The 22,810-nt window shown below is 41.8% G+C and overlaps 2 protein-coding genes across 6 annotated transcripts in view; one reads left to right on the top strand and one right to left on the bottom strand.

Annotated features, from left to right (window-relative positions):
* Nucleotides 1–21,920, top strand: part of TM6SF1 (transmembrane 6 superfamily member 1) — a 27,641-nt gene extending 5,721 nt beyond the window's left edge. For 2 of the 5 annotated variants that reach the window (XM_032469180.1, XM_006192623.3), the window contains 8 exons: nt 2,631–2,728; nt 6,031–6,134; nt 7,942–8,024; nt 8,668–8,789; nt 10,558–10,662; nt 12,533–12,625; nt 12,836–12,955; nt 20,009–20,224. In XM_032469180.1, the coding sequence (XP_032325071.1) occupies nt 2,631–2,728; nt 6,031–6,134; nt 7,942–8,024; nt 8,668–8,789; nt 10,558–10,662; nt 12,533–12,625; nt 12,836–12,955; nt 20,009–20,200 (917 nt within the window). In that variant the 3' untranslated portion in view covers nt 20,201–20,224. Of the gene's footprint in view, nt 1–2,630; nt 2,729–6,030; nt 6,135–7,941; nt 8,025–8,667; nt 8,790–10,557; nt 10,663–12,532; nt 12,626–12,835; nt 12,956–20,008; nt 21,462–21,780 lie in introns of those variants that run through there. The other 3 variants (XM_032469179.1, XM_032469178.1, XM_032469181.1) reach the window with 3 other exon arrangements.
* Nucleotides 18,033–22,810, bottom strand: part of HDGFL3 (HDGF like 3) — a 59,695-nt gene continuing 54,917 nt past the window's right edge. The window contains exon 6 of the mRNA XM_032469182.1: nt 18,033–22,810. Within this exon, the coding sequence (XP_032325073.1) occupies nt 22,805–22,810 (6 nt within the window). The 3' untranslated portion in view covers nt 18,033–22,804.

Here is a 22,810-nt window from a genome sequence, read left to right as displayed (position 1 = left end):
ATGAGGAATCTGGCTCAGAGGCACTAAGAAACGTGGTCAAGATCACACAGTAGCGAGACGGCAGTGACCCCGAACCCAAGCTCTTGCTTGTACCATACTGCTTCAGGCAGAGCAGATTTTCCCCTTCGAGATTTTCCCCTGCCAGGAACTTAGCTGGATGTTTTATTCCTCTAGTTTCTGCAAACAGCGCCACCCCCCCATATTCAGTGTCCTACAGGAACAAACATTTATTTTTCTTTCTTTCCCCAGCTTTACTAAGATATAATTGATGTGTAAGTTTAAGGTGTACAAGTGATGATTTGATATATATTGTGAAATGATTACAATAAGGTTATTCACCTTAAGGTCTTTTGCCTCACAGAATTACCATTTTGTGTGTGTGTGGTGAGAACATTTTAGATGAGCTCTCTTAGCAACTTTTCAGTACACAAGTATTTGTTAACTGTAGTCACCCTGATGTACATTAGATCTCCCAAATTTCATCTTATAACCAGACGTTTGTTATACCAAATGTACCAATAATCTCCCCATTTCCCCTACTCCTCCAGCTCCTGGCAACTACCAATCTACTCTGTTTCTATCAGTTCAGCTTTTTTAGATTTCCTGTATAAGTGAGAGCATACAGTATTTGTCTATCTCTGACTTACTTAGTGTAATGCCCTTAAGGTTCATCCACGTTGCAAATGGCAGGATTTCCTTCTTTTTCATGGCTGAGTAGTATTCCATTGTGTAACATACCACATCCTCTTTATCCAGTCATCTGTTGTTGGACACTTAGGTTGCTTCCATGAGTTGGCTATAAGCAATTTATTCTCCTTGCTCAAGGGTCTGCAGGTGGGCTGGGGCTGCTCCGCTTTAGGCTGTGGATCTGATTTAGAGCTGTTCCATGTGTCTCCTGTTCCTGGACCAGCAGCTTCCCAGAGCATGCCTTTTTCATGGCAGATACAGAGGCACAAGAGGGACTAGTGGGAAAAGAGCCATGCCACTTAAGGCCTTAACTTGGAGCTGGCCACCGTGGCTCCATACATATTCCACTGGCCAAAGCGAGTCATTTCACCGAGCCCATCGTCAGTGTCTCCGGGAATATTCTCTGCCCATGGTGGATTTTGGCAAAGGTAGAGGAGGGGAGAAGAATTGCAAGTAACTGATTTCTCCCAATTTGCATGTAAAAAAAACCTCTGAAGCTTAGAGAAATGATGTAACTTACCTAAGACTTGACAGCCGGTCGGTAGACGAGCTGGGCCTGTCTGAGTTCAAGGCCCATGTCCTTCTTCTGGCCCCACTCCAGCCCACCTTTGCAGACTGGTCTCCTCTGCTGTCTTCCCTCCTCTCCCTCCCCATTCCATGGAGGCCACGCTTAGCTCTGCTCATGTCTCTCCCAATTCTTCAGGCTTGAGGACCCTTGCTCCTGCGCCCTCAGCCCTCTGTCCTCATCTCTGTCACTGTAGCCTCAGGGCCAGGCTCCAGGCCAGACTCTGGCCCACTGGATGGCAGAGACTGTCCCTGTCATCTCTGACCCAGGGTTTGACACTCCTGTCGGCATCAGCCATCGTTGGTATAACGGTTAAATGATCGTGTGCTGAATGCTTCGTCTTCTGGGAGACACCGGATGTCTGATCACTGTCGATGAGATCTGGACCAAGGGCCTGCACAGAGGAGGCACAGGGAGGAGGTCTGCAGGGAAGGGTATGCCTGGGCCTTCTGCTTCCTCTGGGGAAGGTGTAAATGCTGCAATCCTGGCTGTAGACTCTGGGCAGGGCCAGCGTCTCTTCTCTGTGAAGTAACCTTCCCCACTCTGTTTCTTTTTTCATATCTTTATTCACCATCAGATTTTTCTACTGTCCATGCCCACCACATCATTTGACACCAATTTATTACAACTTGAAGATGCAGCTTTATTGACAAACTGCCATGCACTAAATTTGATCACTCACTGTTTAGAAAGTGTTATTCCTTAGCTGTTTGTTGCTGTAGTTTTAAGCCCATTTAGAGTCTCACAACTTTAGTGAGATTTTCTAAGATGCTATGGCTTTCCTTCTTTAATATTCAATTATACCATCTTGTATCCATTTTTTAAATTACTGGCCTTTCTTCTCAAAGCCATTGCCACTTGCACATCAGCTACTGTCTGTCTGTCTTTAGGCTCCCCAGTGTGGCACAGGGCAAGCGCAGTGGACATGCTGTGAGTCGGACTGCTTGGTAATCACTGAGATGAGTGATCTCTCCTGAGTCATTATTTTAAAACTGGTGGTCACCTCTGTGCTTCCTTGGTCACTTGTTAATGGTTTTGTTCCTGCCCCCAAGGTGGGATGCAGGTGTGGCCCTGGGGACCACTTGTAGGGAGTGGAGGACGGGTAGGGGCAGCCTGGTAGAATCCTCTGGGGGCGTTAGTGGGTGACTTCATCATTTGCACCCCTTACCAGTGTCCCCTCGGCAGTGATGGGGAGACCCTGACACAGGCAGAGATCCAGCCGTGTGCACAGGAGCTACATCCTGTCACTCCACGTTGACACGCTGACCCGTCCACAGCGTCTTCTGTGGAAAACATTAAAAGAAATCGTTACTGGTGAACGCCAAGCTCTTAGGCATCTGCACTGCAGCTATCTGAACGACTGCTTTCTTCGCCCTAGTGTACGCAGTTTTTGGATTTACCAGCGTGGTGAACCTCATCATAGGACTGGAGCAGGACGGGATCATCGACGGGTTCATGACCCACTACTTGCGAGAGGTATGGCTTAGCCATGATGAGCCTTAAACCAAAGGGCTGGCCACCCAGACAGCAGTGCTCAGAGATGGGAGCCCTTTAGTTTAGTGTAAGCAGGTATGACACGCAGTGTTTCATTCACTGCCATAGACGCAGCCCACGTACTCACACGGAAGTGAAGCAGAAAGTTAGGCTCAGACCATGGCAGGCAGTTCTCTTCCACGTTCCGTCTTACAATGAACGCCTTTCCTCACACCTCAACCACCACCTTTCTCCTTTCCTTGTATTTAACATAAACGGGGAACTTTAAATGAATTTAGTATTTGTGTGTCTGTTGTCATAAATACATTACTCTCTAAGAAAGCCCAAGTCAGTCTTAAATGTTTAAAGTGCCAAACACTGAGGCAGTTAATAAAGCCGTTTGATTGTGATGATGGACCCACACCCCTGCCCCCGTCACAGCATTATAGATCTACTTGGAACCTGACAGAGTTAGTCCTTCTTCCTTCTTTTATGATGTGATAAATCCAGCCCCAGAGAAGTTAAGTAACTTACTCAAGGTCACACAGGAAATAAGGAGCAGAGCTGAAAGTGTAGCCTTCATCTGTGTTGCAGATAACGGGGGAGTTACTGTGCAAGCTAAGGGAGTGTGCATTTTGTCCCGCGTGTGAGGGAGGATTTTAAGTCGGGGAACAATGCAGTCAGCGCTGGGAAGGACGGGCTTGAAGGGAGAGGTCAGTGCCATGAGCTGGGACACCAGTGAGGAGGCTTTTGCAGGGCCAGCAAAGGCATGAAGATGGCCTGGAAGGAGGCCCAGCATGGGATGTAGACAGGAGGGACGAACTTCAGAGGATTTGAGTGGCTGGAATGGGCAGGACTCGGGGCGAGTTGGGAGCGGGGGTGAATGGGGTGTAAAGTCCAAGAGGACATCCTGATTCCTATTTCTGGCACAATGCTGGTGTTATCAAGTCAGAGAGGGACAACAGGAGAAATTCAGTTTCACAGACATTTGGCAAAGCAGACTGTGGGGTCACAAGTCCTGCTTTCTGCCTCCAGGAGCTCACTGTCTCATGTGGCAGGGAGATGGCACTGTTCGAGGTGCAGGGACGGAGACTCACACCAGGCAGAGTACACTGAGGAAGAAATGACTCTGGGAGCACTCAGAGGAGGCCTCAGTGAGATGGTGACACTGCCTTAGCCTTTTTTAAAAATGGCAGTATCAGTGAATGATAAACGTTTTCCAGATAGACTAGGCGGTGGAGGGCATTCCAAGGAGAGGGGACAGCACAGGCTTAGAGATGAGAAACAGCATGTGTCTCCCCACTGCCAGCCTGGGGTGTGGGTTTGCAGGGATGATGCTGAGTTCATCTGGGGACACGTGGAGTTTCAGGTGGGACTGAAAGGGACATCCTGGCAGGTGTCCTAGCTGGCAGGGCTTTCCAGGTGTTGAGCTCAGGGGAGAGAGATGTGGGGACTAACCAGATATAGTTGGTACCTGATGTTCTGAGAGGAGAGGGTAGAGAGAAGAAGGCCAAGGGGGGAACTTTGGAGACCTTGGCCAGAAGGTAAGGAGGCTCTGAAGTGGACTGTGAGGGGGCAGGCAGTTAGAAGGAAAACCCGGAATGTGCAGGGCCACCAAGTCCAGAGTGGGGAGGTTTTAGGAAGCAGCTGCCGAGAAGGCCTGGAGGTTGCTGAGCTGGTGGGTGGTGAGCAGTGGGGCAGACAGGGTGTGAGGAGGGGGACTGGTGTGTAACTGTGGGAAGGTCTGTAGGACCAGGCTCTGGGGACCCGACTGTCAGAGAAGAGGTGGGGCTTGGTCTTGCAGGCTGCCACCAGCTTTGGGAGGTTTCTGAGCCGAAGAATGACATGTCAGGGCCAGGACAGGAGTGTAGTGAGCTGAAGAGGAGGGAGATAGGAAGACCATTTCCCAATGGTCCAGTGAGGGGCACTAGGCTATGACGAAGAGGGAGGGTGGCCTGGGCTGACATTATAGAGAAAAAGTTGATAGGACTTGTCAACAGACTGCAAAAGAGAATGGAGTGAACAACAGCCCTGTGGTTTTGACCTGGGTAAGTTGAGCGGTGTCACCATGAAAATGGAGAGGCCAGGTGGGGCTTGGTTGAGGGGAGAAGCAGATGCGTTAAAGGAGGTGAGGGGCATCTAGTTGAAGATGAACCTCAAGCCATCAGGAGCGGCCAGCACTGGCTTCAAAAGCCAAGTGTGTAGGCATGAATGATTAAAGCCATGAACTTGGATGATCTTATCCAATCAAAGTATGTCTGAGAGAAAAGATGTGGGCCAGGCATTGGTACTGAAGTACGACCCCTGTGTTGTTTCCCTCTCCTCTGTGATTTGCACTTGATTTAATTTATGAGGCAAGATGACAGAGCAGTCCTTGCCCCAGGGGAGCACGAAGCTTCAGAGAATCCCCTGCTTGGCTGGTTGATTGACAGGCTGGTTGATCTGTTCCTTGTTGTAGAAAGGACTTAAGGCATCTTAGGAAGACATCTGAAACAAGGCAGGAGAGCACAAATGTGGGAGAAAGAGGACAGGAAAGTGAGGTGGAGCCAGACTGACACTAAAAACCCAGGCAAATTTGATAGTGATTTTCTAGTAGCCACCTGGAAAACAGAAATGTAGTTCATCATATAATCTGTGTTTATAAAATTAAAAATTGCTCAGAAGTGTAGCTCTTCTTCGTAGTACAGTTTCTGCTCAGTATTATCTGTGTGACCTTAGACAGGTCAGGTAACTTCTTAGAACCTCTGTTTCCTCATCTGTGAAATGGAGTCAGTTGTGACCCTCCCATAGTGTTGCTGGAAGGCTGAATGAGGGGTTGTGCCGGGGCAGGGGAAGAGGTGCGGCTGGGAGGGGGAAGTAGGACCTTTCTTACACTCATCCCAGTGAGCCACGGGGTCAGCATGAATTTTGAAGGTTGGCCAGTGGCTCTGATCAGCAGGGTCTGCCTGACCACCCACTCTGGCCAGAGCCAGACACCTTTAGTCACAGATCTGCCTTGGCCTCGGTGAGACAGCCAGGATTGCCTGTAATGCCGTCTGTTTTGCATTGCTGTACACACCTGTGTTGAACTAGCCCAGGCCAGGCATTCTCTAATCCCACCCCGAGGCAGATCCTAGTTTTGGCAGCTCCAGTATTTTCATTGTTCCTACCAATTTTGTCATTGTAAAGGATTAAGAATAGTTTTATTTTAGCAGACGAACATGTGAGTTCTGCTGTTTTATTTCACTTGCAATACAGGTCTGGTATTCTGTGTTGAAATGTTTGAGTCATATTTAAAGTGGACTTCTTTTTAATGCTTTCCTTAGGGTGAACCATATCTGAACACTGCATATGGGCACATGATCTGCTACTGGGATGGCTCTGCTCATTATCTGATGTATCTGGTGATGGTGGCAGCCATAGCATGGGAGTAAGTCATTTTGCCTGGTGGGTGTCCCTTTGTCCCTTCGGCAATCGAGAGGCAGGTGTGTAAGGAAAATAGATGTATAGAGGCAAATACGCAGACAGGTACACATGGACAAGAGAATAAGCTGTATGGAGACAAGCTGGACATGGCTCTGTCTTCCATGCATCACTGCCTTTGACATGTCCCTTTGAATTTCTCCTCTGCTATGATGGACAACTCAGGCAGACCCCTTAACTTTCTGATTATGTTCTCTTATAAAAGCAGCCTGTCTCATTTTTAGAAATTAAAGCCCAGCACATTATCATTCAAAACTTCAATCTCCTTTCAGTTTAAAGCTCTCTCTCTTTCTCCCCAGTTCGGGCATAGCCCTGAGGCTGAGCGGCATGCACTGAGGATGGGGTACATCAGCTATCCTTTTACTCAGCTCATGCTGCAGCTGGCTCCCCTGGGAACACTTGTGTATGGATGTGGGGTTAAAGGAAGGGCAGAGTCTTACAAGACAATTGCTTTTCCTAGGTACTGGTAGCCTCTGTTATGATATGCTGGCCCTGTCTTGTGGGTCACATGTGTGGGTCTCTGGAGACCACTACCACAGGAACCTCTGCATTGCAGTGATCCCTGAAGTGAGCAGTGCTCTCAGGCTGAGATCGTGTGACTCCCCTGCCCATGGTGGTACACCCACAGCTTCTTTCTGCTGGGACCCCTGTGACCCAGAAGGCATACCCTTTGGGGTGGGACGCTTTAAAGACGGCTCAAGCTCAGCTACCTTCCCAGGCCTCCCCTTGGCTCCACGTTAGAGAAAGTCATGCATTCCTGCCCTGCACAAGGTTGAAATTCAGCTATCCTGTGCCCCTCCCCTGCCCCCAGTCACACACTCGAGGACAGTTCCAGCTAATTTCTGGGCTTCTCTATGACACCAGCCCATCTCTTAGTGAATGTTCCCAAGCTTCAGGGGACACATAAGGCATTCCCGAGAATGCTTGGGCTTGGCTTGCTGCCAGGAGTGGGCCAGCATTTCTCTGGTTCAGTTAGCATCCAGCTGGGAGGAAGATTCTGGTCTGTCCTCCTGCTGACAATCCCGGTTGCTATGAACGAGCCTCTTGGGACCTGCTGCATTTGGCTTGGGGGGTAGGGCAGGGTAGGAAGTGCACAGTATTCTCTACTTCTGTTTCTCTTCTGAGAATCTCTTTTTGAGTTTCTCATAGCCCTTTAGGGAGGTGGGGTGTCAGGGTTGGAAGAACTTGTCAACATTACCTATTAAGACTAGCGGGGTGTGTCTAGCAGCTCTTCCAGAAGGTGAGGTATAGGTCCCTTATTATATTTATCTTTGAGGCTTTGGCTAAAATTCTGTGGCCCCAGGGAAAGCCCACTTAACATCCTACTACTCATACTTACAATGATTTAAAATATGGATCCAATTTCCTTTCTTCTTTGAACCTTCTTTTTTCTTTCATGCTGAGTTTCATACATGATAGTGAAATGCAGGACTCCTTTGACAGCGATGCCCATGTTGTGGTTTAACAGATCAGCGTAGCAAGTGTAATTTCCTATTCAAAAGGACACAAAGAGGGTTCTATAGCATATCACGTATGGAGACGAAGCTTGAACACCAGGGTTCCTTGTATTTGACTCATTACTTTCAATTCAGTATGTTTTCATTTACTAGTTGGATTTACACGTATTTTACTAGTTAGAACAAAGATAATATTGTGAAGCATTTTACACTAATAGTATTCTTTTTAAATTTAATTTTTTTTACTAATAGTATTCTATGACAAGTGCACTAAGTCAGGATTTTTTTTTGTTACAGGGAAAGTTATAGAACCATTGGCCTATATTGGGTCGGATCTATTATTATGAGCATTGTTGTTTTTGTGCCGGGAAACATTGTAGGTAAGAAACTTTATCTTAAAATTCACTATCCTTTTCTGAAACAATGCGAATTGTCTTTAAATAGGGAAGCTATTTTGGTTGTGTTAGAACCAAGAAATTCCAAGTTTACCAAAAAGCTGTTGTGCAGAATTACTCCTTTTCCCCTCCTTAATTTCACCTTTTAAGAAATGCTCGTGAGCAATTTTCAGAAGTGTACATTGAACAATTAGACTATCTAATATCAGTGATTCCTCACTTTTAGAAGGATCTAGTGGGGGTAAGTATTGTAGGTTTGTGGCTACATTCAGTGTGCAAATATTTCTTACAACTCCGTATGTGTATAACTCTTGACGCACTATGGGAACTCAATAAATGTACTTGAAAATTAAAATTCTAGAAAGTTAATGTGAAAGAGGTTATTTATGCATGCAAGAAATCAGGGTATTTTATTAAGTCTACTTTTAAAGTACTGCAGATAGGGCATACCTGTTAATAAATGCCTAATAATTTTAAACCGACCTATGTTTTTTTGGTCTTATTAAAAATAGTCTGACCCATATCAAAATTTTAGATGACTTGAAATGGGGAAGTATCCTAAATGTTACTTGTGTTTGGATATATTTTTGATAACTGTTTGACTTTCTCTTTCTCTCTTTTAAAATAGGGAAGTATGGAACACGCATTTGCCCTGCTTTTTTCTTGAGCATACCATATACCTGTCTTCCTGTGTGGGCTGGTTTCAGAATCTATAATCAGCCATCAGAAAATTATAATTATCCCTCAAAGGTGATTTTATTAAGTTAAATGTAAACTATTCTCAAACTCAGAGGGCTCACTCACACCCACTGGCTACTGAATTGAACCATGCCTCCAGGGATTGGAGCATCTGGGGCATTCAGTCAGTGTGACTGTGTTGGTTCTGCAGCGTTGGTTCACACCTTAGTTATGGTGGCCACAGTGGTCTGTTTCTGTGTGAACAGATCTGCTTGGATTGGCCAGGCCATACTTTTTGGAACTTCTTGTGTCAGAGGTTACACTGGCTCTTCCCATCAGATTCCACATTAGTGTGTGGAATGAAGCTTGTGTGGGGCTATGAATGGCTTGGAGTTTGGAACACTTGGGCACCTCTTTCAGAAATATCAATGTATCACTGCACCAAAGGGAGGCTGGAGAGATACTGCTGTTCCAGGTAGCGCACACAGCCACAGGGTCTGATTACCAAGAGATCCAGGCACAGGGAGACTGGCTACAGGACATCTTCTGAGATACCTCCCTTCCACTCACAGCCAAGGTGGTCAAGGTGAAACAGTACTGGCTGGGCAGGTACTCTGTTAAGTCGTCGTTTCTAAGCTAGTGACATCTTTCTAAGTTTCTCTTCCTTTCATAGTTATTAGATCCTTAAGCAAGATCCTTTAAGCAAAACTGACATATGAAAATGAGTTACTAGAGATAATCAGAACACAATTATTTGTTTTATAAAAAGACTTACAATAGAATTCATTAAAATACATTTTAATTTACAAATACTTCATCTGTAAACATTTAGACATGTGCTATGTAAACTCGGGTTGGCACATTGACATCTGGTACTCCCTTACATCCTTTTGAGGAATGAGGTGGTTGTTAAAAAATAAGCAAACAGTCACCATAGCCTTGGTCCTCACTCTACTGATTTTGATGGCTCCATGTCAGTGTGTCAATACTGTTCATGTTGTAAGACACATAGAGCTGTTCATCATTATTATTTTTTTAATGTTAAAACACAGTGATGGCCAGGGAGAAATAGGCATTGTCATACAGTGCGGATAGGAACATATATTCAGAATTGCTCTGCAAAGCCATTTGGCAATGTTATCAACCTTAACAAATTTAACTCTTTACCTAATAATTCCACTTCTAGGGCCCTGTCCTAAGAAAATCATCAGAGATGCTGTCAAAGACTTATGTATAAAGTTGCTCATCATCACATCAAGTATAACAGTGAGGAAGCCTAAATGTCCAGCAATGGAAGATACAGCAATTCCATATGATACTAAGTTTTAGGAGAATTTTTAATAATAACACGGGAAGGTACTTATAACAGTAGATACTGGGTGCCAGAAGAACAAATGCAAAATTGTTCATACATTAAGTCCTAATTTTGTGAAAAATAAATGTTGATTATACATCATATATACATACATAATAACATATATATTTAAATATATAACTGTATATGACTGGAAAATGAAATAACTATTAATAGTGTTATGATGGGTTAATGGCTTTAAAATGAGTATATTTTACATTTATAATCATAAGAATGCTATTCCCCCAAAAATATGGCCTTTGAGCCAGAAGGGCCTTCAAGATCACCTGCCCCAATCTCCTCACCTCACAGATGAGGAAACTGAGACTTAAGGGGAGAAGTGATTTTCCTAAAGTTACATGGCTAGTGGTTTTGAATCTTCAAAACTTCCTTACCATCCATCACCGTGGTACTTATGTTTCAGTGCATCCCAGATTCCTCTTTGATACCTTGGGCCTGCTCATTAGTTACCAACTCTTATTTTAGGTCATTCAAGAAGTCCAAGCGAAGGACCTGCTGAGAAGACCCTTTGATTTAATGTTGGTTGTGTGTCTCCTTCTGGCAACTGGATTTTGCCTGTTTAGAGGCTTGGTAAGATTAAGAGATCAAAATAACATAAAAAAGAATATATATATTTTAATCAGACTTCCAAGTACACTAACAAAATACACCTCCCATTAGAACCTAGAGGCCTGGACCTGCTTCCTGACACTCTTTTACCCTCACCTCAAACCTCTCCTCCCAAAGGGGTGGTCCCTTCTGGGCCGCTTCATACCACCCTCTTCAGGTCCTTAGATCAAGCTCTACCCAGAATTATCTTTATTTTAAGGCACCTAAAAAATCAGCTATTAGAGTCTCATTTTTTTTTTTTGGTTCCTTTGATGTTTCTGATTGAAATTTAAATAAATCTTTGGTAAGAGTGATAGCTTAAGACTCCAGTCAAACTGTGGAATAGAGCATCCATGTGTTCTCAGGAGTAGGAAGATGGGATTGAGGAAAGGCTACCAGAGTAAGGTGTTAAGACTCCTGGCCAACTACTAGCTGTGTGGCCTTGCAAAAATCACCTAACCTCTTTGATCCTCAGTTTCTTCCTCTGTACAATAATAGTGCCTACCTTACAGTATTGTTTGAAGATTAAGTAAGATAAGGCACATCAAACACTTGCAGAGGGCCTTACACATAGTAAGTGCTCAATAAATGATTGCTCTTATGATCTTTATTGTTTCATGCCTCATTCTCAGTAGCACTAAATTTGAGCAGCTAGAATTACGTGGTTAATTATATTTGGCTTCAATGACAATTACTAACTGTTCTAAGGCTGCTGGCGTTGCACAGTAGTTGGAGGGCAGAGTGGAAAGTGTAAGTTGATGTAGCTGATTCATTATTTTGGGGTCCTTCAGCTATAAGGGACCTGTGTGGCAGGCCGAGGCAGGGCGAGAAGCTGTCTGAAGAGCTGTCTCTGTGGATTGTCAGTAACCTCCTGGAGCAGAGTCAGCCAATAGGCATGGCACAGAGAAGGGAGGTAAAGGAGAAAGCAGGGCCATAGGCTTTGCTCAGACCACAGAGCACTGAAACTGTTTTTCGGTTAGTATGCTGTAATGCCCAAAGTTAAAAGAACAAAACCCAGCAACAATGAATATGAGCCCCAACTGTATTCCTGCATAGCCATCTCCACTGCCCTGTGCACGTGAGAAAAATGCATGCATGAGTGAGCATGCACACTTGGTAGGTGGGACTTTAGGTTGGGGCCCATTTTTTTTACCATCTCTGCCCCTGACATGGATACATATATGCTATTTAGGTGGGACAACATTTAAGGACATGAGGAATGGTGTCTGAGGGAGGTGACTCAGAGGGGACCCACTGATGTGCCAAGGAGACACTCTGTTCTGTGGCCTAGAGTCTATGCTGCCGTGACTAAACCTGCTCTGCTCTTTCAAAGTGGACACAGGAAGTGGCTTCAGACAAGAGGACCCAACCCCACTTTCAGATCGTTAGCCTTTACTACCCCAAAGGCCACATACTCTGTGAGGCCCTGGAGAGAAGAGGGTGCTATTTTTGAGTCTTGCAAAGCATAGTAAGATGAATTTGGTATAGAAACGTACTTTTCTTCCTGCAGGCAATAGTTGGCTAGTTATTCCCAGGAAAAGTGAAACTGGTATCTAAAGCAAGCTGTGCTCTGGTTAGCCAGACCTAGACGCTGAAACCGAGTGCTCGGAAGGTACCCAAGAATAGAGCGTTGGTTTGCATTTCCTGCTCCACTCTTAACCTCTGCTTAATCTCTTTAGAGTAAATCTGTAGAATATTTATTTTCTTTCTCTTTTACTGATGAGCTTCTAAAATAGTTTTTGGTAAATAGCAAAGCAGCTTGTGACTAAACCTGGCACACTGAGCCTTATCAGCAAACGTAAGAACCAGATGTGACTGTTAATCTTTATAATGAATTCATTTTTGTTCTTAGATTGCTTTGGATTGCCCAGCTGAGCTCTGCCGATTATATACGCAATTTCAAGAGCCCTACCTAAAGGATCCTGCTGCTTATCCTAAAATACAGGTCAAGTAGTTATGAAGCCTAAGATCCTTCTAAAATTAATTTTCTCTTTTTTTAGGAATGGGAAAATGTGATACCATAAAGGAAACAGGAATTAATATTTTAAAAAGTGAAAATGTTAATTGAGGAAGACATTGATTTTTTTCTCATGCTTTTCATCAGGCCAGGTTAACCATTAATTTGCTGATGATGTTATTTCTCTGTTCAAAACAGATGCTGGCATATCTGTTCTATTCGGTCCCTTACTATGTGATTGCACTTTATGGCTTAGTGGTTCCTGGATGCTCCTGGATGCCTGACATGACACTGATACATGCTGGAGGTCTAGCTCAGGTACTAAGCATATGCTCTGTTAAGAAGGTTTACTGGGGACTTGGCTGTCCCTGTTGAGTGTCTGAAAAATATTTCTGCTCTGTTTTAGGGTAGGAAATCATTATTAGATATGTTGTCCCCTTTGCTTCATGGTTCTTTAGAAGACATTTCTGCATTATTTAAATCTCACAATTACTACCTGGTTCGGTGTGCCATCCAATTATATAGATGAGGAAACTGAGGCCCAGCAAGATTAAATGATTTTTCTCACGGTCACATACCCAGCAACTGGCACTGCTGCTTTACTGTGCTATTTCCCAGTCTCTGAACACTGCAGCTACTAAAAGAGAAATAAGAACTGTTACCTTTAGTCTGTCTAAACTCAAGACTTCAGAATTCCATTATATTATGCTACACAGAATCAGGGAAATTAGTTTTTAAAAAGTTCTGCTCCTGGGAAGCAGGGCCCGACATCTCATTCCTCCCCTCTGCTACTTAGCCAAGCCTCTGGCCTAGAGTAGGTGTTCAGTGAGTACTTACTTCATTGAACTGGAAATGAATTTATCTATGAAATTATCATACAAAGTATATTTTTAGAAGATAACTATCAAAACAAATTGATCGTATAAACAAAAAAGACAATTATTAATTTGCTTTTTTCTTACTATGAATAAAAAACAAATGAACTCTTTTAAAATCATTATTTTTGTCTTGCTCTTTCCAAACAGGCATAAGAAATGCTGTTCATCCAGAAACTCTAGGCATATACAGTTAATTATACTGATGGTATAATAATTATGATGGCAAAAAGACACTGGAATTTACAGTGTTGAAAAAACAGTTACAGTACTTAAGTGTTAGTATACTGGGCTAAATCTTTCCAGGCTAAGGTACTTTTTAATTACAGAATTAGAATATTAATAAAAAAAAAATTGATGCAGTATCCAGAAGTAATGGTTTCTGTCCTTTCCTTGAAGGACATTGGAAGGAAGAGAACTAGTATTTACCCTCTTTGCAGGTGTTACACTCTGAATATCTTATTTCTTAGGCCTTGGTTTTAGGTCTTTATTTCCATATCTTTCAATACCGACTATACACTGATGACTTCCAGTTTTCTCTCTTTAACTCAAACTGTTCCCAGACTCCTATATGTAATTCCAAACTCAGTCTTTTCACTTGGATGTCTCACCAGCATCTCAGATTTCATGTCCAAAATAGGATTCTTGTCCTCCCCACAACTTCTCTTCCATTTCTCCCATCTCTGTAACTGGCCCTTCCTGGCATCCAGCAGTTCAGGTCAAAAACTGGGGGTAATTATACTTTCCACTCCCTTACCTTCTACATGCAGCCCATCACTAGGTCTGGGTAGTCCTCTCTTCAGGGTAATTCTCAAATTCACCACTTTTTTTTTTTATAGCTCCTCTGCCATTACATTAGTCTCTCATCACCTTACTTCATGCAAGATAAATCATGCTAAATGTTTTACTTACCTATTTGTGTAAGGATAGACTATGTGCTCTGCTGGAGTAGCAAATACTCAGTAGTTAAACATAGTAAAGTTTCATTTCTTGCTTGTGCAAAGATTCTGTGGGATATTTTCAAGAGCCAGGCCTGGTACCAACCCAACTGCAAGGGAGGCTAATAAATGTGGTCTTCCTGGGTACCTCAGAAGAAACTGTGATGAACACATAGCATCATCTCTGCAAGTTTTTTAAAAGCCTCACTTGAAAGATAAGACTGAGGCTCAAGGCTGTTGTTACTTCCCTAAGGTCACAAAGTTACTAAATGGCAGAACAGGGATATAAAATCCCATCTGACCCGAGCCCATATTCTCCATTGTACTGTCCCTCTCCTCAGGCAAACATTAGCTGTGGCATAGAGTCCTACAGCACAGAATAAGACTTTGTATGTGGCATGTCACTGGGGTGGGAGGCAGTGACATCTGAGCTGAGGGCTTTGTGGGCCGGACAAATTTTAAGATGGAGGAAGCGTTTAAATGTTGGTGTGCAGCAGGTCAGAGGGTAGAGTAAACTTTGGCTTTTGTTTTCTTGGCTTGGTTCCCCTGCCTTAGTCTTTGTCCTCCAGAACAGAGGGCCACCCACTTACCCCACTCTTACCAGTCCCTTGATTAGATTGTTCAGCGTTTGTACTCATTACCTGTGTGTGTTGCCTGCACAGCCTGGCTTCCTCTGCGTGCCATGTTCTGTGGTCTGCCCTGCACCAGGCCCTGGTGCAGGAACACTGAGTGTCCTCAGCTAGGAGGCTGGCAAGAGTGAGGCCAAGCGTTGGACCTGGTCAAGTCTCAGGAGACAGCTGGAGAACTAGGCAGGAAGACCTAGGCCAAGGCCTTGCAGAAATCTTTGGTCTTATCCATCACTGCCCAATCTGACAGGCTAGCCGGAGGCTATGGACTAGACCTTGTAAATGTCTGAAGGATGTTTCTCCAACCCAACAGAAGAATGGTGTAATCTGAGAATTATGTGTCTGACATTCTCATAGTTCTTGGCTGGGCTTTAATATCTACCTATTCTGAGTGTTTAGCCTAAGGAAAAGTTCCCAATCATACTGCAGCAAAACAGTGCATACGATGAGAGTTGTGTGATTTGCTTTCTGCTTAGCGCATGCTTGTTTATGAAATGAATTCTCATCTTGGGAGGATATTTGACACGGTCATCACAGAAAGCACTCTCTCTAACCTTGACTAGCACCCCTCGCTTGCTAAAACTGCCATTCCTAATATAGAAGCTTTATGAAGTCATGATCCCACTAACTTTATCAAATCTGCTTTTATTGGAAGATTTAGTGAACCCCCAAGAACCTGTGATTTAATAAGAAGAAAAACTTCTAGAGCCATACAAGTCAATGGAAAACACGTTAAGTAGTTATTAGGTCCCTGATTTCAGACCATGTAGGAATCTGCCAAACCTGCTGCCTTGAGAAATCAAAAGATCAATCAAAAAATAAAATACAATAAAACCAGGATACATTTTATACCAAAAAGTTCCACTGGGACTCATAACCCAAGTGTCTTTTCATTTAAAATCCTTAATACAGGATTAAGGTTGCAAGTCTAATTTGAAGAAACACTACAAGCTGTTTAGGTCTCATTAGCGTTTTCTATCAAATGAAGAATTTCTGTCTGCTAAAATGTTACTGAAAATTAAAGGATACAGTCAATATGGTTAAGACCCTGAGCTCTGGAGGCAGACTGGTTCAAATCTCAGCCTGTCACTGATTAGTTCAGTGACCTTGGTTACGTCACCTCTTTGACCCTCAGTTTCCTCTTCTGTAAAGAACGAGTAACACACCTTTCTCGTAGAGCTGCTGTGAGGATTACATGAGGTAACAGAAATAAAGGGCTTACAGCAGTGCCTGGCACACAGTCAGCTGTGGGCCTCTTTGTTGCTATTATTGTTGTTGTTGTGAGAAGATTCCCAATAAGAGCCTGGAGGAGAAATGCCTTATGCTGCTCAGCAGAGTCACTAATCTGTAGCCAGGCGTACTGTGTATAATCTCCTAGAAAGCAGAGACACTGGGAGACAGCACTGGGACAGGTTCACAGAGGTGCGGCCAAGAGCCTGCCACGCCACCCGATTAACACCCCGGGGCCCTGGGAGCAGGGGCAGTGCTGCCTCGCCTCTCGCCTCTCCCCCTCCCTGGCCATGCTGCAGGTGCCATGTAATTTCTCACAAAAGGGTCTGGAGGCTTACCTGTGGATACTGTGGTTGTAAAGAGTTGACTCTACTGGGAAGCACATTTTAAAAGTTGTTTTTAAGATATTTAAAAAATATCTGAAAATGAAGGTTTAGGAAGAACACGGATAATTGGGATACTAATGCAAACCCCATTTTAGTCGTTTGCTTCTGGTGTGATTCATCACTAAACATCTTTATTTAGTATTAAAACTAGAGTTTGGGTTTAAAGTCTTTAGTTTACATTTGGTAGAGACAGTCTTGAAATTGTCAAAAGGTCAGCAAGACAATCTAAAAACAAAGGGCCCAGGTTTTCAACCAAGTAAAGTGTCAGATCATGAACAAGTATTTCAGCTGGTTTTGTATCTGTAGAAAGAGTCCCATGCGCTTGGCACCGTCCTAAGCATGTCACAAAGATCAACTCACTGAACCCGTGTAACGATCCTATGAGGTGGGCTCCGTTTTTATCCTGCTTTTACAGATGAGGAAGCCAAAGAGGTTACATACCTAACACAATGCCATACTGTTGGTTTTCGGGATTTGATGCTGTCGATCTGGTTCCAGATTCAGTGTTCTTAACCACAAGACTACGGTGCTCAGAAAACCCTAAGAAATGGTAACACGGTTCTGGTTAGCTATTTATACCATATCAGCCAAATAGTCTGGCTACCGTCCCAATATTAGTTCCATATTAGTTTCTGCCTATAGTATTTATGTGGACACATAAAACTTTCAGTTCTCCTTTCTGGAACCAGGATTGTGCTTTTTTGTCATCCTTTCCAGATTGTCTCTAGAAGAAAACAGAGCTATTAAAATTTAACCTTTTCCTTTGCTTTTATTGCCTCATTTTCCATCCCAATCATCCATTCTTAAAAAAGAAAAAATCAAAGTAATTTCTTAATTTAAATTTCTTTAAGGTGACAAAATGATTTAGAGTGAAGTAGAAGAAAAATGATTAGGGATTCAACTTCACATCACTGAGCTCTCCAAGCCGTCATAAGGAGGACTCGTGTACTGGTAGGGACATCACTCAGGAGACATAGTTTGGCCCCTTATCAGCTATGTGCTTGGGAGGGGAACCCTCCTCAAGTGAGGATGAGGCTTTTCTGAAACTTCAGAACCCTGAAAACTGGACATCATATGCCCTGGGAGGAAGCTATGGTTGGATGCTCACTCAGCTGGAGGTGAGGCCATTATAAATGCACCCACTAGAACTATGAGCAATACTGGAAAATGCAGAAAACTGGCCTCAGGCCTTTTCTCTCAATTACATACCTCTTTTGATTAGAAATGTAATCATCCTTACCCCTTGTTAATAATTCTGAAGAAAAAGGCCTACTAAAGTAGGTATAAAATAGAGAAATGCTTTGTAGAAGCCTTTTTGTATTGTGACAGTCACAAGACCATTACTGTTGAATGTTTATTGAGCTCTAACAGTGCGATAGGTGCCACACAACACATCAGACACAGTACCTGCCCGGTGGGCTTACAATCTAATCTAAGGACAGTGATCATTTTTTAATGTTGCCATGAGTTTGCTGTTTGTGAAAATGAGGTATTAACTGCACTGATTAGTGCAGGAAAAAAGCCTATGAAATCAGACTTTTTAAGCAGGTTTCCTTATGCAAGTAGGCATGGTTGCTCATATTATTCCCTCAAACTATGGTTGGCATTTCCCCCAATTTGGTGATTTTTGAGATATGTACAAGTGTTTATGAAGATAGAGGCACCAAATGCACATTTCTGAAGATCAGGGTTCAAATCTGGCCTCTAGTCAAGGAAAAGTTTGGTTTTATATTTATTCGAAACAGGCCTTAGGGAAAAACAGTGACAGGGCCAAGTTCCTGTCTAGCGTTCCCAGAATGTCAGCAAGAGCAGCTCCTCAGGGCAGTCTCTCAAATGCCCTTTACTCTCAAAATGTTTTGTCTTCATAGCCCAGAGATGAAATGCTTAACATCTGCTGGGTTACTGTCTGAGCATCTGCCCTGGGGGAGGTGTGTTCGAGGGCAGAGCCCTCTCAGTGCCTCGCAGATCGCAATGCAGACAGTTCCTGCGTTGGCGCTGGTCCTTGGCAACACACCACGCTAATTTGATTTCTATCTCCAGAGAGCAGCAAAACTACCAGACCTCCACAGAATGAATCAGTAATCTGTAAAAATGTAACCTGTTGAAATGTCTGTCACTGATAGAATCCATACATGCGCTGCTTATGAAATCTTGTCCTTTTCTTACCATAGTAAAGTCAAGTGCTAAGTAACACTTTTATCTGTTAACCACTTAGCAGAATAAACTGACTTATATGGAAGGAAATGTAAGATAACTTTTATGTATTTAAAGCAAATTATTTAGTTTTTCATTCTTGTCACTTCTGTGCCTTCTTTAGATTATTGTTATCTTTTGTCTCTTTACTTTCTTTGATGTTGATGAACTAAGAAGTCACCATTACTGCACTTGGATTCCCAGTCCTTTATTCATGTATATCTTGAATTTCAATAAGATAAGAAATGCAGACTCCAGGGTTGCATTTTGTAATGATACAAGGATCCTGAGGAAATACTTTTACAGAAGCGTTTTCTAATACAGATTTCCCCCTGTGCTTAAGAAAAGTATCAAAAAAGACCAACCGGCACATTCTAAATGTATGTTCTGAACAAATATTTAAGTACAAATGGGAAGCTCTTGCCTTTCTGTTTGTAAACTCAGATTATGCTGACGAGCCATACTTCTAAACAGATAATCATTTGATTTGAAAAAGTTGTCTGCGTGTACATTTGCCATTTTATAAAGAACAACCAAATTCCTACCTATCTTACCTTACAAAACAACCCTTAGTATTTTTTAAGTTGCATAAAAAACAAATACATGAACAAATAAACAAAATACATAAGGAAGGGCTTTGAGTTTTTGCTCCAAGGAGTAGGTGAAAGATTGATAAACGAAGCTGAGGTCATCAGTGCTTCTCTTTAAATAGTTATGCTAAAAATATTTTAGCTGTCTAAACTCTATTTGCTTCATTTTTACTGGAACACATTTTGTGAGCTGCAACTGAGTCCTTATATAGGATATCTCCAGGATGCAAATCAGAAAAAAACAGATTTTATTCAGATTTTTCTGTTAAATTGAGCCGCTAATGTTTGGTAGGGGGCACTAGATGGGTTAAAAAACAGCTAGCATGACAGAGACATGCTAAAGAAGGTTTATTTTATTTGAACTGTTATATCATGCGTGGCTTGAAATTCAGTGAAATATTGAAGACTGGACTGTTTGAAAGTACTGATTTTGAGGGCACAGGAACATGGTCCAAATGAATCATTCAGAACTCAAGGTGCATCCAACTGAACACAAAATTCATGCTTACCCTTTTTTTTTTTTAATGCAACAGGCTCAGTTTTCTCACATCGGTGCTTCTCTTCATGCTAGAACTGCTTATGTCTACAGAGTCCCAGAAGAAGCGAAAATCCTTTTTTTAGCATTAAACATAGCATATGGAGTCCTTCCTCAGCTCTTGGCCTATCGCTGTATCTACAAACCAGAGTTCTTCATAAAAACAAAGGCAGATGAAAAAGTTGAATAAAAACATTATTTTATGTTCTTCCTTTCCAGATTACTGACTTTTGTTATCCTGGTATCGGTATCTTGTCCCTTTTCACTCTCTTCTCATACAGGAACATTTTAGAATAAATTCTTGCTCTGCACTGTATGTGTGAGCTATCATAGGTATTGTGTGGGTAGATTTTTTTTGAAGGAAAATTGAAGTTGTTCAGAAAGTTCGTTTAAAGAAATAAGTTCAGAGTTATCTGTGAATAAACTTGGCCATCTATCTTAATACTCTGTTTGCACATATTAAATGAGTGTGAAAAATTCCAATAGAGCTCCTACAAGAGTGAGCATGAAAAGGAAACTATTCCAAAGTGAATATGGTCTGTGCATATTAAAAATTTCAAAATAGCAAATACAGATTGGAGAAATTTTTTTGCATATAAGATAAATATGCTTTATTATCAACCTCAATATAAAAGGCAAATAAATCATAAAAATTTTAAAATGTTGTTTGAAAAATGTTTTCCCAAGGAAAGTATATTATTTACTGCTGTTTTAAAAATTGCTTTTATTTAAATTTTTTTGGTGAGTCTAAATAGCTAGGGAGGGAATCTATAAGTTTATCATCACCCTTAATGCTTATTTTATTCGTGACTGGAAAGATTTCTATTGTATTTCTGTGTATATCCTTAATAAAATTATTTTTGGCTTTTCATGAAGACAAATCTTACTAAGTTTGAAATACTCTTTTTTTCAGAAAAAGTTCTCTAGGCTTTAGGCTTTTTATTTTAAAAATCTGTCAAGTTATATGTTCCAATTCAAATGTCATCTACATTCTCCTTATGTTTTAGTGGGAGCAATGAAGAGGACTTTGGATGAATTAATTAAATTTCATTCATTTTAAATTAAAATATTCAAAATTAAAAAGTACCTTTTAAGGACAAAGAACTGGACTGGCATCCCTGCTGTCTTTTAATGAACTTTTCATATTCGGAAGTGTGAGTGAGTACAATAGAGAAAAATCGGTATTTGCTAAGTGGGAGAAACAAACCAAAAACACAGCCGCTGCCTCAGTGCCCTGGAGTGGTAAGTGGATTGGTGCTTTTAATACCCTCAGCTGCTGTCATCACCATCACCATCATCATCATGAATGGCCCTAAGTCTTTAGAGCTTCTCACATTTTTTCTTCATGTTATTTACTAGCTCTTCACCAAAATAAGAAATCCAAACGAAAACGGGGTCCAAATCAATGCATGGATAATGTCAAGTGTGTGAATTTAGGGTCCACTGAGCTGGTAAGTATCTCAGACGTGCAAGCAATCACGTAGCCAATTCTTCCCTCCCACACAGTGTTTATAAAAAAACCTAAAACCCACAGAGTTTTAAAAAGAGAAAAAGAAAACCCTCACCTGCGCTTGATTCTATTGTCAACTTGCTGTTAGCAATTTTTTGCTTTAATATATGAATTACATTAATACCCCACATTACATATATGAAGCCAAATTACACTAACTTAGTTGTTTACAGCCTCAAATCTTACTCCCAGTACACATTCCAATAAATTTATTCTGTAAAAACAATACATTTTTTTGTTTTTGATTTTTTTTTTTACAGTAAACTTTTCAACTACAAACCTCGAATACGCGAAAGATGATCCAAGGACGAGCATAACAGGATTGATAAAACCCAAACTGACTAAATGTGTTCTCACAATATAAGCTGGCATAAAAATAAATAAAATTCTCTATTATCACAATAGCAACAATAATGTACACATAATAATGGTTTGTGGATGAATATTAACTATTCTAATTCTATTTCCAAAAGAAAACAGATCATTTTAAAAGTCTATTTTAAAAGTCAACACTCTGTCTGATTTCCCATAGGGCTACTGCTGATTCCAGCTTTAAAATGTAAAGTATCCACCTTGAGTGATTAGCTCAAATTGTCTTGGCATTGGGAAAAAAATAAATCATCACCTTTATTTTGGAGTAACACAAAATGACTCACTAACTTCACATATAGAAACTGAGTTTGTGTACGTAACAACATGAGTTTTGAGAAGTATAAGCTGTCAACTAGCTATTTCTAATACAGAATAGATATTTTACAGTATGATTAAACTTTACACATGGCCTCAAAACTGAAGGACAATTTTAAGTTTATCTTCAATATGCCAACGTTATATATCTAGGAATTGGTTCCTGGGTTCTGTCACAGAGAAGAAATCCCTTAAGCATTATGTTGAGTGGTCATTTCAAAAAAAATGCTAATTTGTATTATAACTGAGTGTTTGATGATGGCGGAATAAAGGCAGGAGTGATGAATGTAACTGCCTTGATAAAGAATCCTAGACATGTATAAGCTTGTGCAAAAATCTTGATAATCCTTAGTGGTTAAGGGCAACTTCATGCAACCAAATAACATGAAATTAAATCAATAACCTTTAAAAAAGGCTAAAATGTCTTTCTTTCCCCCAAACACAACAGAGAGGAATGTGAATAATGTACATACAAACTGGGGTTCTGTCAATGACAACAAGGACTATGTGTTGGTTCATATCAAATCCAAGAATATTAGACAACCAAACGTATAACCTTCTTGTGGTTTTCTTTATATGCAGCATTCATTATGGTAGTTAGGT

Source organism: Camelus ferus, chromosome 27 (genome assembly GCF_009834535.1).
Source record: "Camelus ferus isolate YT-003-E chromosome 27, BCGSAC_Cfer_1.0, whole genome shotgun sequence".
NCBI lineage: Eukaryota > Metazoa > Chordata > Mammalia > Artiodactyla > Camelidae > Camelus > Camelus ferus.
The sequence above is the reverse complement of the archived record's forward strand: the minus strand, read 5'-3'. Positions and strand labels throughout refer to the sequence as shown.